Source organism: Zosterops lateralis, assembly GCF_965231275.1.
Source record: "Zosterops lateralis genome assembly, chromosome: 16".
NCBI lineage: Eukaryota > Metazoa > Chordata > Aves > Passeriformes > Zosteropidae > Zosterops > Zosterops lateralis.
Genome location: NC_139776.1, coordinates 6,174,248 through 6,190,713, shown reverse-complemented (window position 1 = coordinate 6,190,713; position 16,466 = coordinate 6,174,248). Strand labels below are relative to the sequence as shown.

Here is a 16,466-nt window from a genome sequence, read left to right as displayed (position 1 = left end):
TAATAGATGTGGCTTCTCTCATCACTGGGCTTGAGAGGGACCTGCAGCCGCTCACATCCTTAAAGGCTTTAAACCATCACAGGAGCCTTGGTGCTTAGATCTCAGCCAGGAGAAGGTGTCACATAGCTGATTACACACACAGCAGACCGGGATTACTCATGGTTAATGCCTGATTAGGAGTTAAATTAATATTGACTGCCGATAGTAAACTGTAATGATTTATTTAGGCAAAAAAATAAATACGAAATGTCATAAAGCAATCCCAGTGGCCTACTGTGATAATTAAACATATTTTCAAATCTTGCACTGACAGGGAAGACACAGGTCCACGGAGAGGCTTGCACTGAGTTAATAAAGACAAAAAAAGAGAAGATCTCTCCACACAAGGCCGGGCACAGGAGAAAAGCCTGCATTAACAGTTTTGCCCCTTACACTCACTATATTTCTCCTGTAGATATATAATTTAAAGGCTGTGGGCATGCAAAGGCCAGCAGGCAATTGCATGTCCATTGTGCTCTTCCAGCTGCACAGAGGCTCAGGGCCAGGGGCCAGATGTCTGATACACAGATGATGGCTACAGGTAAAAAGCACATCTTTATGCAGATATGGTTTGAAAATCAGCCCCAGCACTCCAACAGTAATGGAGTTTTATGTCTAGAACACACTACTAGCCTTGAACCATGTTATTACTGCTGGAGAGGAACACAGCCTGCCCGGGAAAACTGATGTGTTGGCAGAATTTCCGTACTGGTGGCAGCATTTTCTGAGGGGTGAAGGTGGAGGAGAGAGTTTCCTCCTCTCCCTCACTTTGATGGATGTGTGCTGGAGAGCAGAAACATAGGAGGTGTCAGGAGTGATGGAGTGATGCTGAAGGCTCTGACAAATGAGCTCTAGAAAGTTACAGTGACATCTTTGTGAATGTATTTCTTGTTCAACATTTCAGATGTTACCCCTCTGCTCCTCTCTGTCCTCTGCCAGAGCCCCAGAGTGCACACCACAGAGGAATGCCCCACACAGCACTGGAGCTCAGCCATCACAGGAGCTGGGATGAGACCAGAGGGGAAGGGGGGTGTGTGAACAAGCCTTGTGTCCTACTGACCTGGTTCAGAGGCAGCAAATTGCTGTGGGAACAGAGTCCCACCTTCAGCTGCTGCAGGGATTTGCTCAGGGAGCGTGTCAAACACTCCTGGGAGAAAACACCGTGGGTGCAGAAGCTGTAACTGTCTTTTTTCTTCTCCCTTCCAGCTTGCTGCACTAGAGAGGCAAGTGTTTGACTTCCTGGGATACCAGTGGGCCCCTATCCTGGCCAACTTCCTGCACATCATCATCGTTATCCTGGGGCTGTTCGGCACCATCCAGTACAGACCCCGCTACATCGTGGTGGTGAGTGACACCTTTGGTCCCCAGCCCCCAGAGCCTGGCCCAGCTCTGCTCCAGGGGGATGTGCCACCTGATGAGGGACACAGCAAAGCCCCTGGGAGATGAGGCACGAGCCCTGCAGGCTTTAGCAGGAGGTGCCTGGCTGTGCTCAGGAGTCCACTGTTCTCATGCCAAACCTGGAAGGTTTCAGATAATTCTTACTGCTGCTAAGGCAGCCCTGACCAAACACTGCCCAGCAGAGAGCGGGGGCAAGGGGCTGGACAAATGCAGCACAGGAGCTCTTCCAGACCTCCACACTCCTGCCCCTGTGTGTCTTATCAGGCAGGAGAGCATCTGAATATGGAAAACAAAGAGAGGAAAAGGATTTCAGTGCTGGCTCAGAGCATGCCACTGCCCCTAGCTAGAGCACACATACCTCAGTATAAAGATAGATATATATGTACACACACACTAATTCCAGTGACTTCCTAATGTTTATTGCTTCTCTCACCCCAACCCCATTCCTTCCCAGTATGCCATCTGGACTGCAGTCTGGGTCACCTGGAACATCTTCATCATCTGCTTTTACTTAGAAGTGGGAGGGCTCTCAAAGGTGAGTGCCCAGGCTTTGAGCAGAGGGGAGGGAGCTGAGTGGGCAGGGCAGGGCAGGGCAGGGCTGGGCTGGGCTGGGCTGGGCTGGGCTGGGCTGGGTGAGGGCTGCCTGGGAGCAGGTCCTGCCCTCCTGCCTGTGGAGAGGGCTGCTCTATCAGGGATGGGGAATACTGCTGATTCTGTGGGAAACTGAGGAGCCACTGTTGATTTCTTCAGCACTTGGTTGGTTGGTGCAGGTGGTGGCTGGAATAAACCCTGCCCTCACAGCAGGTGGAGTGCATTTGCTTTCCAGAGGTGAGAGCAGGGCTGGCAGCAGAGCCATCCTGAGGGGAGAGGGGGTTTGAGGGCCAATTCCCAGCAGTGATGCAGAGGAGGCTGAGGAGGGCTAGGAGGTAACCAGATTGCAGCTGATCCTCTTGGGATCTGAGACCACCTTAGCAAGAAGGTGTGTGCTGGAGGGGAGGAATGACACAGAACACACTGAGTGTGTTCTGCCAGCCTGTCCCAGGGAAGGGCTGCAGCAGGGTCTGCCTGGGTTCACCTGAACCAAGGACTTTGCTGCAACTCTACCCCTGACCAGCTCTTGATATTTTTGTGCCTCCCAGTCCTGCTGAAGACTTGCTGTAGTAGGGATAAATACCTGGTTGTTGTCACACAAGGCAAAATATTTCCTGTTGTACCTTTGAGGAGAGGCTCCCCTGTCTGCTGAAGAGAGAACATCCCTCCCCAGAGGGATCTGGCTCATCTCCTCGGGATGTGCCTTCCCTGCCTGAATTCTTCCTTCTTCAGTACAGTGGTAGTTACTCATGGCTGCTGGCCAGAGTGCTGTGAGTTAATGTGCAAAGCTCTTTGAAGACTAGATTAGCTGAGTATTGCTGTCTGCCTAATGAGGGGTGAGTCAGAAATAATAAAAATGGGAGGCAGGCCCTAAATTAAGCCTGGGCTGTAAGCAATGAATTGGGAGTGTTGCTGTAGCACAGCAGACTCAGATTGTGGGATGCAGGTTCACTTCAGAGCACTCCACATCTGGCCTGAATTCCCAGGTCATGGATTGGAGTTGCAGCCATAATTGGAATTGCTCTGTGGTTTTATCAGGCCTACAGCAAGTCAGGAGTGGCAGCCTCAATCCTTTGCAGATAAGAAAATGTAACCTCCTAATGTCTCAATTCATCTTCATTTCCCTTCTCAATTATCTCCATAAACTTTGAGGGAGTTCTTGCCCAAAACAGTGATTATTCATACTCTGAAATCTCAGCCTGAGATGATCTCGATGATGGCTGTGACCAACAAAAAAAAAAGGAATTTTATGTAACTGTTTAAATGTTCCCTTCTGCAGAGAAAATGTTGGCTTGATAAACTGCTCTGGGAGCTCCTCAGAGCCAGTGTTTGCTTCCAGCCAGCTGGAAACTCGTGTTTGCTAATCCCAACCTGCACTGCAACATGTCAGGTTGCTGTTCTGCAATTCAAACAGCACCACAAACTCCTCTTTTTGTGCCACAAAGGAGCTTCACCTGGTAACCTTGCTCTCTGCTGGGGCTCATTTTAGCCAAGCCAGCACACAGAGAGGCTTTATTTAGCCTACAGGGTGACACTTGTGACTGGGGATGTTTTTTTATAGATTTGGGCTGCAGTGTAAGTTGTTACTGACTCAGTGGACTTTCCTCTTGGGCTGCAGTGAGAAATTAGTTCATTTATTGGCAACCAGCAAAACCAAGAGAGGATTTGTGCTTGTTTGGCTGCAAAGTAGTTGACAGCCTTGCCTCTGTTCTTAATGAGTTATTCTCACTTTAAAAAGCTGTTTTGTAAGGAAAACTAATGATGCTGCTTTCCATCCTCCTCCACTTTCACTGAAGTAATTTGTGTCTTTGTAGTGGCAAAACAAATCTTCGCTTCCACAAGAGACCAAAAGATCCACCTGAAGCAGGAGCTGAGGTTTCTGTAGGACACTTCACAGGCTGGGGTCTCCTGCTGCATCTCTGGAAAGCTGATCCAAAGCCAGCTGGTGTTTTATTGATCTCAGTGGTGGGATCAGACCCCAGAAAGGCATCTGGGTTTGGCTGTACAAGTGTTGGGCAAGGGCAGGGCAGTGTCAGCAGGGAGTGAATGGCTGCAGGTACCTCTGTGTGCCCCCAGGGCCCTGGGGAGGACTCTGCCCTCTAGTCCTGACAAGAAGTCAAAGTCAAAGCTCATCATGAGCCTGGCACTGGGCAAGGAAATCACAAATATCGGGAGAAAAGCTTTGGTGGAGGGAGCTGATGGAGCTAATCTGATAAACACTAACTCATTAACTACTAGACTAAGCATGAACACCCTGGGGAGTGCTTGGACAGAGTTGTGAAAGTCCCTTAGGGGGCTGAGAGCTCTGAAGGTCTTCAGGGTGCTGCTTCCTGTGTGACTGCTGGTGAGCCTGGGGGAGTGGGAGAGTGGCATTCCTGCCAGCCCTGCACTGACCCTGCTGTGTTCTGACAAGGGCAGCCTGCCAGGACAGGCTCTGTCAGCAGCTTATTTACAGTGAGAGAATGCAGAAAGGACAAGGAGCTCGAGAGAATGGAGTTTGTTAACTTGGGGCCTGGTAATGACAGCCCAGTGCCACTGAGACTGGTGATAACTCAGGTGGGGTGAGAAAGGAGATAAAGGATTCAAGTGTTTCTGATGTAACAGATTTATGGAAAGCCCAGGGAATTGAAAAGATGAGGAAGCAGTTGTGTGCACTCATTACAAACAATTTTTTGTGCTCTGCTGCCTAGGTCTGATTTCACAAAGATGAATACAGGATGGGAGCAGGGAAGTGCTGTTCACAGGAACAGGGATGTTGTTTTTGTGCCCTCCTTGCTTTGAGTGCCTGGCTGATTTAATGAACAGAAACCAGGGACCCCACAGTGCCATGTCAGCCCATGAAGGACTTGGCAAAGGGGTTGAGACAATCTCTCAGTTATAAACCTCAGGTCAGCAGTAGGATAAGGGCTGGTAGGTGCAATTTGGCTGTTTGCTTTCCCTTACCAAGGAATTGTTCTCTGCTGTGTCCTTCCTCCATTCCATTGTCTGTCACCACTTCTCACTCTCTCTTTCCTCCTGTCTTTCACATTTCTTGCAGTGCTCCTTTATCCAGGTTATTCCAGCATGTCCATTCCATGTCTCCTGGCCATGGAATTGCTGAGGATTCCAGCCCTGCTCAGGAGAGTTATAACTAATTACTAACCAGCTACCAATCACTAGTTACACTGGATTTTTTATTGGAAAGGAAAACACATTTCACTGATTGCTGAATCTATTCCCTACTTCTTAGAAGAGCTAAACTGACTTGATTTCTGTCTTTCCTGCCAGTTTTTTGGGTTTTTTATCTTGGAATCATTTCTTAGCAGGAGTAAGAGTGTGAAATATGGCCCAGCAGAACTTCCTTGGATGGCCAGACCCAGGTGGATCAGCACAAGTGTCTAAGGAAGCACTTCCCTTGCTGCTGGAAGGGCCTCCCCAAGCACACAGCCCGTGCCAGCTTTCCTGGGAGTGCTCTGCCAGTGAGCAGGCGAGTGCTGGAGCAGCCTGGATTTGCAGAGCTGCTTCTCAGCCCTGGCAGGGAGGTGGTGATGTGTCTCAGAGCAGCTTTTGGCACCATTGCCTTGCTGACTTGCTCTGCTCCTGAGCACACTTGCAGCTCCAAGTGCTTTGCCACTGCTCTGTGGTGGGGCTCAGAGACAAATTTCCAGGTTGCTGTTCCTCCTCCTGTCCCATCTCCCTCTTTTCCTGTGTCCATCTGGCCATTTGGGTGGGTGAATTGCTGGGAGTGAGCTCTGAAGTTTCCAGGCTGTGTTTGCAATAATATGTTAAGCTTCTCCCTGTCTACTCGAGCGTGAAACGCATCCCTCCTGCAACCCCTCAGTCTGAGTTAATTATTAAAATCCTGCTGTTAAGACATATGAGCATATGTCTGTCCAGCTGCCATGCTGACTGACTCTTCCTCACATACTTGAGAAATGTTCAGAGAGGTTTGAGGAACTGCTGTCCTGTATTTCAATGTATTCCTTTGTCTTTTCCCTCTGGAATTGCTCTTCTTGAATGGTGATTTCTAATTTTTTTTTTCTTTTTTTTTTATCCTTCCTTTATATTCTCTCTTGTCTATGCACTGCTTTGATCTGAATCCAGAGCCGTGGTGGTCTAAATTTCCTCTTGAAATTGAAGCAGCCCTTGTGAGTCAAATGGGGGTTATTTGTATTTCAGAGAATCTGGATGGCATCTTGGGATGAGTTTGTACCTGGTTAAAATACATCCAGGAGGATGGATAAATTCATGTGTATGTAAAACTGTCCGTCAACTCCCTCTAAATTTAGAACTTGGAAGCCTGAGATTTGGCTTTTAAATGCTGTGGCATTGTCAACAAGCCCACTGAGAGACACTGGGAATGTTTCTCTGAGTCTCAAGGTGATGCAGCTACTCCAAACACAGGAATGAAAGATAAACATATTTCCTATTTTAATAAGAAATGTTTCCATCTAAAAAGATTTAAAATGATTCTGATGTCAAGCTCTGGTGGCTCCCAAACGAGGTTCAGCTTGTTCCAGAGCTGTCCTTGTGTGGTTTTGCCTGATAATTAAGGAAATTTGGGGGAGGCAGTTCAGAATGCTGTTAACAACAAGAAATGAAACCATCTCTGGTAGTGTCCCTTAGAAAATAATTTCAGCACAGCTTTCAGGAAGCTATTTTAGCAAAGGAATACAGCTGGCTCCGTGGGTGTTGGAGGTAGGTGTGAGGTTCCCGTGGGACACTGGGGAAAACAGGCTCTGTGAGATGGAGGTGCTGCAGTTTCGGTGCTGTTGTCTTCCCCCCACCCTGGTGGCAAACGGGGTGGGGGGGGGGAGGGCAGCCACGCGCTGGTCAGAGTGAGATTTGGTTTTTTTGGCTGCCCTTCAAGGTGCTCTGGGGAAGGAGCCTGGATCCTTCTGGCTGGTGTTTCCCTCCAGGCTGGAGGTTAAAGAGGCGGTGATGTCCTGGCAGGGGATGAGGAGGGGCTGGGCACACACACATCCCTCTCCCTCTCTGCTGGGGCTGATCAACATCTCCCGACCCACATTCCTCTTCTGGGAGCATTTCAGTCTGTTTAGATTGCAAATGCATCACAGAAAGCTTTTGGGAAACAGCTGTTCCCTCAACCTTCTTAAAACTGGCTCTTTTCTCCTGATTTCTGTGTGCTGCTCTAGTTCATGGTTTCACTCCTCCCCAGCTGTATTCTCACCAACGAAGCTGGCAAACCACAGGAGACATCCCAGAGTTGTTTTTTGTAATCTCCCAGCAAGCTCTGAGCAGCAGGAGGTCAATTAAGGGATTTTCTTGAGTGCTCTTTTTATTGTGCCCCATCACACAGGTGTCCCCCAGGGATGGAGCAGCTCTGCTCTGCATGTTGGGACCCTCTCGTTCCTGCTACCCTCGTGCTCCAGACGAGCTGGTTCAGGAAGGTGGCTCTGAGCACAGAGACATTCCCTGATCCCCTGTGCAATCAGCATTCACTTTCCATCTCTGAGATGGATGGCTCATGAGTTCAAGGCATTGTGGCACTTTTGGAATCCAAATGTGCTCAGTTGTGCCAATCTGCTCTTCATTGATGTATAACTCTTTAATTTTTTTTTTTCCTTTTTTGCTCAGAGCTGGAGTGTGACTGTGGGCAAAAAGCAGTGAATGCTGGTTAGGACCTCCTGTTCCTCCACCTGCCCACCTCCAGCCACACCTGTTCTGCTTTTTCAGGCTGAATTTACAAGCAAGTTCAGCTTCTGCAGTGACGTTAAGCCAGAGCCAAATCTCTGAAAGCTGACAAAAGGGAGGCTCTGGAAGGAGAGCAGCCTGTTCCTTGCTTTGCCAAACGCACACTGGTGGCTCTGTGAGGAGCAGAGAGGACACTGAGGGGTCTGTCTGCATCAGTGAGGCAGAAGGTTTGGGAAGGCACCATCTGTGAGCTGGGAGAGGGAAGCCCTGGGGACTGAGGTTGAGAGTAGATCCTGTGGTGCCCTGGGGAACAGCTTTGGTTCGGTGCTGATGGGGGAGCCCCAGGCAAAGAAACAGGAATTCACTTGCGAGGGGGTTCTTAGTTGTTTTGGAGGTTTTTTTCTTCTTGTTTGTTTGTTTGTTTGTGGCAGTTTGTTTTGTTTTTTGAGAAAGAATGATTGCTTCTTTCCCCAACCAAAGCAGTGACTGGCTAGTGAGAGGGAGAAGAGCCCAGCCACTTGGAGGCTTGGCTTTGTCTGGGGAAAATCCGTGAGCCTCATCACACACAAACTTGGGGGAAAAAGAAGAAGCTTTGCAGAAAAGCTGTGATTTGGTGACTTTCTGAGCTGTGTGTGCGTGACTGAAGGGTGAAGCCCAGGAAAGGGCTAAACTCCTAACTGTTAATGGAGTTTTCTCCTTTCTCTTTGCTATTCTGCTGCTTTTGCCCTGGTGCCACACTCCATCTCCGTGCCCTCCTCCATCTCCTGTGCAGCACATGCCATCTGCTGTGGTGATTATGTCAGGAGCTTGGCAGCTGTCTTCTCACTTAATTGTCCACATTTCTCAACTCCTGCTTCCTGCAGCAGATTGGGATCACGGCTCTGCAGGCTGGTTTAGGGGCTCTGTGCTGGACTGAGGGTCCCCACTCAAGGTGCAGAGTGGGGCTGTTCACTGGTTCTCTGGCTGGCAATCAGGTTCCTGCCCCTGTGACTCGAGTTTGGCCCTGGATATGCTTTGCAGTGTTTGTGTTTTATATCTGCAGGACTGCCTGGCTTGGCTCCTGTGCTGGCTGTGGAGACAGGCCCTCTCTCCAGAGGGTAATTTGGAGCAGGGGCTTGGATGAGCTGCTCTGAATCTGTTTTTCCTTTTGACTCCACAGGGAGCTGCCACAAAGGAGCTGCCATGTGAGGTTTTCCACGTTGGGCAGTGTGAATACCCCAAGCTCCGAGTGCTGCTGTTCTGGGAGCATGAGCAGTGTGAAATAGTTTATGGATAGGTGCTAAAACCTTTAGTAATGGGTGGGTGACGTGTGTATATCCAGCATTCATCCCTCTCTGCAGAGTTACAGATTGTCTGTCTTCAATTTTTTTAATCTGTTCTTCAGAATAAAACTTCCAACCCTTTGCCTTGTTTTGTGGTCAAAAGGGAGTGTTGATGCTGCATCAAAGTGACCTGAGAGGCCTCAGGGGCAGCCAGCACTTGGCACTCATCCATTATGGGTTGCAGCTGTTCAGCCAGTCCTGAGTTTGTCTTTTACCTGCAGGAGGGCTTTGCCATGTCCTGCAAGCTCAAAATCCCAAACTCTTCTGAGTATTACTGTAAACACTGTGCTTTTCTCAAGTGTGAGCAAAGTGTGGTCATTTTTAAATAAGCACCTGGCTGCACACCAAAACCCTGCACTCCTTGTGTGGCATTTCACTCTGTAACCACCTCAAGTGGTTTAGAGTATTTACCTAGCAAAGACAAGGGAGTGAAACAAAAAGCCTCTCGAGGTGAAGTTGATAAGAAGTTGCAGGGGAGATGTTTACAAGAAGCTGCAGTCAGCCCTGTGAGGTCAGCTGGGCTGGGTAGGCTGACCTGGGGCTGCCAGGAGAAGCAGAAGCATCAGATGGGAAGAGTGTGGAAGGAAATCAGGCAGAAATGGTACAGGATCTTGTCAGACATGTTAAAAGCCAAGAAGAGAGGAAGATCTGTTGGGTTTTGAAACTCACTTTGGGGTTATGAAGTTCATATTTTTCTGTTGCTTGTGTTGATTCCCATGCTGGGAAGAGCCTGGCAGGACACTCAGAGCTGCCTCGTTCCCCCTAGATTTACAGGGCTCATCTCCAAAGCCCAAAACTTGAGAATTCTTTTCTGAGTGAAGAAACCACTAGAAAAATGTTCTTGTGTCTTCAGCCTGCGTCCAAACTGTGCTACAGGATGGTGAAGTAGATTTGTTGCAGAGCTGCCTCGGGAGTGGTTCTCACCACAACAGCCTGCCTGGGAAATATGTGTACATCAGATAATAGGAGGAAATTCCTCCCTGTGAGACTGGGAAGGCTCTGGCACAGGGGGCCCAGAGAAGCTGTGGCTGCCCCAGCCCTGGAAGTTTTCAAGGCCAGGCTGGACAGGGCTTGGAGCAACCTGGGATAGTGGAAGGTTCTTTAAGGTCCCTTCCAAACCAAACTATTCCATGATTCCATGAAGGAGTATCAAGCCAATGTGCTTTGATCTGTGCCAGCATTTCTGAGGAGTGGGGATCTCAGAAACTAAGTTTTCCATTGATTTAATACAACCACCATCTGACAGCAGGTCTGACACTCAGAGTAAACAGAGATCTCTTTGCAACTCTTCCCTTCAGGACAGCGAACTCCTGACATTCAACATCTCCCGGCACCAGTCCTGGTGGAGTGAAAATGGGCCTGGATGTGTAAGGAAGGAGGCTTCAATGTCTGGCATCAAGGGGCTGGATAACCATTCCTACATCTCAGTCATCGGCTGTGCCCTGGAGTACCGCTACATCGAGGTCATGCACAGCTCCTTCCAGATCCTCATCGCGGTGAGTGCCTCCCTCGGGGGCAGCACCTCCTCACGAGATGCTCTTTGGTTTGGGTTTTTTTTGCAGGCATGGAGGTATTTTTTGTATTGCTTGATTGCAGGAGCCTCAGTAAATGTGTTTTGTTTGATTGTTCCCCTGTTCTCTCTTACAAAAAATACTGCTTGAAGCAGTTGGAAATGGGTGTCAGCCACCTGAGGCCTGAAGTAATGCATCTGTGCAACCATGCAGTAACAAAGGGTTCTGAATCCCTGTTAGGGTGTGGGAATTCATGTTTTGACAAGGACAGAGACCCTTCTGGAGGAGGGTCAAAAGGAAAAGTTTTGACAGGACAAGAGGAAATGGCATCAAATTGCAGCAGAGGAGGTTTGGTTTGGATACCAGGGACAATTTCTGCACAGAAAGGTTTGTACAGCACTGGAACAGACTCCTCAGGGAAGTGGTGGAACCACCATACCTGGAAGTGTTCAAAAATGTGTGGGTATAGCACTTGAGGACATGGTTTAGTGATGAATGTGGTGCTGATGCTGGGTTGGTGATTGACTTGATCTTAAAAGGCTTTTTCCAACTTTAATTCCATGTTTCTATGAAGGATTGCTCTTACTCCCCATGACTCAGTGATGGGTGGTGGAGCACATACCTGCACATTTCTTGTGAAGAATCTCCAGAAACTGAAATCAACTTTTAGGAGGCAGTAAGCAGCATATTTTCCTTCTGCTGATACCCAAGATATATTCACTAGATGCTTTCATCCACTCTTTCCTCATCACAGTCTTCCTCAGGCTTTTGAAAGTACTCTGCAAAAATGCAGTGTCCTTAACTTTCACTGTTAATTGTTTCTCACTTTTCTGTGAAATTACCTGAAACAGAATGTTCATTGTGCCTCTCATTTCTGTGGTGCTCTTGCATTTTGTAGCCCACATCTCTAATCTGCTTTGGGTTGTTACTTTGGGGTTAAATGGCTTTAATTACAAACATAAACTGGGGAAGCATTCACGTTTTGGCTATAAAAAGAAAGGAGACTTGTCCTGTTTAAATGCTGAAGGATAACAAATAGAGATTTTTCAAGTTTCTGGAGTGCCACGTACTTCTCTGCACATTTCTGGTACAGATTTCTACTGTCCTGATCCTGCATTTCCTATTAGCTGGGATGGTCTGTGTGACCCAGTGAACTGCAGGGAGGGGGGAAGGCTCAGGCTCCTTTCTTGCCATGTCACAGAGAAGAGGCAGAGGCAGAAGCTCCTGTTTCCTGAGTTGGATGGGCTCCCTGGCACGTGTGCTGGCTGTTAATACTCTGTCAGTTCTCCTTCGGGGCGAATGATCTGTGTGAGTCTGTCTGTGAGCTGCTTCTCTGCCTGTGTGGGAGAAAGGCAAACCTGTCTGTCCAGGAGGAAACCTGGTGTCTTTTAGAGAGGGATTTTAGGTAGAACGGGACTGGTGCTGTACCTGAGTTTGGTGAAACAAGGGCAGACTTTGCAGTCAAAATATCCCTTTTTAAAGCCCAGAGGTTTCTCACTCTTAGCTTCCTTCCTGAGCTCCTGAGCCCCTGTGCCCTGGGCTAGAGGTTGAGCCAACAAATGGTCCTGAGTTTGTTTGGAGTAGATCTTCATTTTTTGGCAGCTTACTGACTTAGGCACGTGGCCCTGGGCTAAGTGATCACCCTGATATATAGAACTCTGTCTCTGGCAGTGGCTTTTCCTTTGCTTCTTCCCAAAAGCACATGCCAATATTCTCTGTGCATCTGCAGAACACCACTGAGGGCCAGAGGGGGAGACAGGAGGGAAATATAAGAAAAAACAGGATTTAAGGAAATACTTTCTCTCTCTTTCTCCCTGAGATTTAAGGTGCAATAAATTTTTGAATCCTAAACCCTGGAAATGGGGTTGGATATACTTGTAGGCAAGAAACCCATATGGGCTGAGCTATGCAGTGAACTAAATTTCTGCTTGTCCTGTAATAAAAGCAGAGTATTGAAGCCCCAGGTCTGTAGCTGCTGCTGGCTCTGAAATGCTCATGTAATTTTGTCATGTATTGGGAGAAATGGAGCTTTTCCCCTTTTCTTTGCGGTCAGGCAAAAAGCAAGTCTTCTTTCTCCCTGAGACCTTGCCTGGAAGCAGTCAGGCAGTTCTCTCCCTTTTTACTCTGGGAGGGTCAAACTCTTTGATCCCTGCCAGTATCTTTTTGTGTTCTCTTTATCTCACTTTGAGGCAGGTTTTATTACGGGCAGCTGTCCCCAGAGTGCTGGCAGGTACAGTGCTGCAGACAGGCAGGGACACAGATCAATAGCACAAAAACACAAGCAGCAGCTTGAAGGCTCAGGGGATGCAGCAAGAGACGTGACCCAGTTCCCTCCTTGTCTGAGACCAGAATAGTCAGTTCCCTGTTAGGAAGGGCAAAGGACAGGTAAAATTGTGCTCTCAGTAGTTTGGTTTTGCTTTGTCTGATGGTTTTTAAAAGTTGCGGGGTGAGGGGGTTTGTTCTGCTTGGGTTGGTTTTCACCCCAGGTACAGCACTGTGAAATCCACACTGTTTGAATATGCAGTGCTCAACTGTGATAGCTTTATTTTTATTTTTATTTTTCTGGAAGTTCCAATTCCTTGAGATTACTGAGGGACTGTACTGCAGTGTTGTGTACTTGGGGCAAGGCTCCCTGAATTCAGTCTTGCATGCCAAAGGAGAGGGAAGGCAAACCTGGACCCATATGGTGAGCACAGTGTTGGCTGTCAGCTTGACTCCTGCTGATTATATCATCCTGCTCCTGGGCATACATTTGAGGATACATAAGGTCTCAGTCTGCTTTTGCTCAGAGCTTGTCTGTACTCCTTGAAGGCAAAAGCAATTCCTTTAATCTGGAATGCAATCAAACTTGGGCATATTAGTCACCACACATGATACAAGTTGCTCTAGGGTCCAGTATGAACATCTTTCTCAATGCTTTAGCACAAAACACACGGGAGGTAAAAGCTCATTGTGGCAACATCTAAAATTCTGTCCTGGTATAGAAATGAACTGCAAAGATAATCCTACCAGCCCAGGTAGGAAATGCAGCGGCAATTCCTTTGTCAATATAAGAATTTGCTTTGCTATTTCCTTACCAAGGATTCATCCTGCATGTCCCTAGCTCGCCAGCCAGCAGGGAGAGGAGTGATTCCCAGCTCTGAAATACCTGGCATAGCTCTGGGCTCTCCATATGGTACTTCTGGGAGTGGGGAGGGTTGGGCTTTTCCTGAGGCTGCACTAAAAGGGGTAGAAATTGGAAATGTCTTCCCAGCCAGCAGAACTCACTGCCTGCCTGTCTGTTGTTTTCACTCAGACTGACAGGTTGGAAGGTTCCCAGGGAGGCAGCAAGGCAAGCCTTGACAGCAGATGTTATGTGAGAACCAGTGTACAAGAGATGCCTTGCTCTCTTGGCAGAAGGTAGATTTTCAGTGGTTGTAATTGCATCCAAAGAGTAAAGAAGGTCAAGGAATTAAAGGATTTTGATTGCCTCTCTTTGGCTGTCTGTCACAATAGCTCTTTCACAAGCTGGATTTTTGCTTTCTCATAGCAGGCTTCCCTTCATTTTCCTCTCTTGCACTGATGTCAGTGTGCACCTTTCATCTGATTAGAAGTGAAGCCTAGAAAGCATTTCCCTAAAAGAAGAGACTTCACCCTAAAAAAAGAGACTTCACACTTATTCTCTGTGGTGGAAAAAGCAGTGGCAAGTTTGTCTGTTGAGAGGAGAGTTGGAGAATCTCCACTAGGACAGAGGTAGATTACAGCTAAGACCTTACACAAGTAACAGTAACACCTCCTAAAATTTGCCTTCCCATCCTTTGTGTGTATTTTGCACACTTGCAGCCAGCTGGTCCCTTTCTCCAGGTTTTTCTGTAATTTACTCCTCCTGGCTCCAGCGCCTTCACTCAACGCTGCTGTTTTATGAACAGTTTTTCAACTCTCTATTAAAAAGTTAACTTCAGAGGTCTGAGGGGCAGGGGGATGATGCTCAGACATATGTTTCCCTCATTCCCTCGGGGCACACTTGTCTCTTCCAGTCTTTCCCACTGTGATTGCCTGCAGAGTGCTCGGGGCACCCCAGCTCCATCCTCTCTTGCGCAGCAGCGTGTGCGTTCCCAGGCTGACAGAACACACCTGCCCTCAACATGTGTTCCTAATAAAAAGCTTAATCGGATCCTTCTGCAGCTTGGAGAAAGCTGGTACTGCACATGCAGAACAAGCAGAGAAACAGCAGCAGGGGCTAAAGCCCTAGAACATTCCTTGGGGAATTAGAGCAGTGGCTTAGTGTCATTTTACATCGCTGACGTTTCCCCTCCTCTTCCACCTGCCCGATGTAATTTGCAAAGATCCAGGAATTATTGGTATTTCTCTGGGATATAGAGTTTAAACCCCTCCTTTGTATTGAAATCAGCAGGAGCAAGGGCGAAATGATTCAAAATTGTTGACTTCTGTGAAGCTCCCTGTTCTGTGTTAATTGCTGATAAACTGGGTGGTGTTTGGGGGCTGGACACATCACTATCAAAGCTGTAGTCAGAAGAGAATTTCAGGTGTTTCTTGGATTCTGCTCATTCCACACTCCAGCAGACTCTTCCAGGGAGAAGACTGGACAATAGGAGCAGCATTTCTCCTCCTAAACTCTATTCATAATTTATTCCAAAGGTGAGACATGGGGATTCCTGTGAGTTCAGTTAACCCTTGAGAGTATATAATTTGAGGTTATTTAATTACAGATGAATCCTTTAGAGTATTTAATAATAGTTTAGGTCAGCACACAAAAACCTGGAATTCATATTTATGTTGTACATCTCTTCCCACGTTGTAACTGAAACTCTCCTGTTCTGGCCAGATCACAAGACAAAGCTTCTTTGAATAAAAAGTTCCATTAAATAAACAGGTTTTTTTAATTGCTGAAATGCATCTAAAGAAGGAATGGATTATAAAGTCAATAAAAAGTAAATTTTAAACACTAAGCAGATGATTTTGAAACAAAGCCAGAAGTTGGAAGGAATCAAAAAAGAAAACCCTCCACTCCAATGGAGCTGGAATTAGAGATTTAGGGAAGTTCACTTCATTCACTAGTTTTTGATTGGTTGGTTTGTTTTTCTGAATGCAAAAAGTCACCTTAGTCATAAAGTGAAAAATATATGGGGTGAGCAGAGTGATGGTTGAGGGTTATGGGGCATTAATTTCTGTGCAAAACAAACTTCCCAAGTCAATCACATTGCTTGGTGCTTCTGAACCGTGAAAAATGTCCAGAGCTTTATCAGGTGTGCTGTGACAGTACAGCTGATAATTGCTCCCAACTCTGCTCATAAACTGGGCAGGTAAATCATTTTCATTGTTAATTCTATCAGGAGTTTCCTGACACAGGTACCACATAAGATTTGTGTCTATGTGTTGTAGAGCATAATAATAGTGAGTGGATTCAGGGCTGCCACTTGGCATGGCTGTAAACCCAGAGTTCCCACCCTGAGAGGTGATGGGAAACCTGGGGAGGGAGAAAACCGTCCTAGAGTTCCCTTGGAATCAGGATGTGTATTCAGGATGCATCTTTCCTGCCTGGAAATTTGTGTGTGTGTGTAAATTGTGTGATTTGGCTGATGTAAGAGGCTGGATCTTGGAACTCTAAAAATGCTCAAGCAAGTACAGAGGATGTGTGTCAGCACAGCCCGAATTTGTTATTGGGTTCAAATGCCTTTATGCCGGAGATCAGGGTGTGCAGAAGGGTGGTTGGATGTCTCTTGGAGCGCTGGGACGTGCAGGAAGCACTCTTGTTTTCCCAAAAGCGTCTGGGTCAGCTCCCGCAGCCGGGGATGGGCGGGAGTGTCCCGGCTCAGGGAGCGGCCCTGGGGCTTCAGCACCACGGCCAGAGCCGGGAGTCCTGCAGGGCTTTGGGGTGGGAAAGTGTCCGGGGCCATGGAGCTCCCCCAGCCCTGCCGAGCCCACCACTAAACCTGTCCCCAAGTGCCACATCTACCTGTCTTTTAAATCC

The 16,466-nt window shown here is 47.7% G+C and overlaps 1 protein-coding gene across 2 annotated transcripts in view; it reads left to right on the top strand.

The window, feature by feature from the left end:
• Window positions 1–16,466, top strand: part of NKAIN4 (sodium/potassium transporting ATPase interacting 4) — a 50,575-nt gene that overhangs the window by 23,543 nt on the left and 10,566 nt on the right. For both annotated transcript variants that reach the window (XM_083873409.1, XM_083873410.1), the window contains exons 2-4: window positions 1,246–1,383; window positions 1,892–1,972; window positions 10,283–10,480. In XM_083873409.1, coding sequence (XP_083729535.1) covers window positions 1,246–1,383; window positions 1,892–1,972; window positions 10,283–10,480 — 417 coding nt within the window. The remainder of the gene's footprint in view (window positions 1–1,245; window positions 1,384–1,891; window positions 1,973–10,282; window positions 10,481–16,466) is intronic.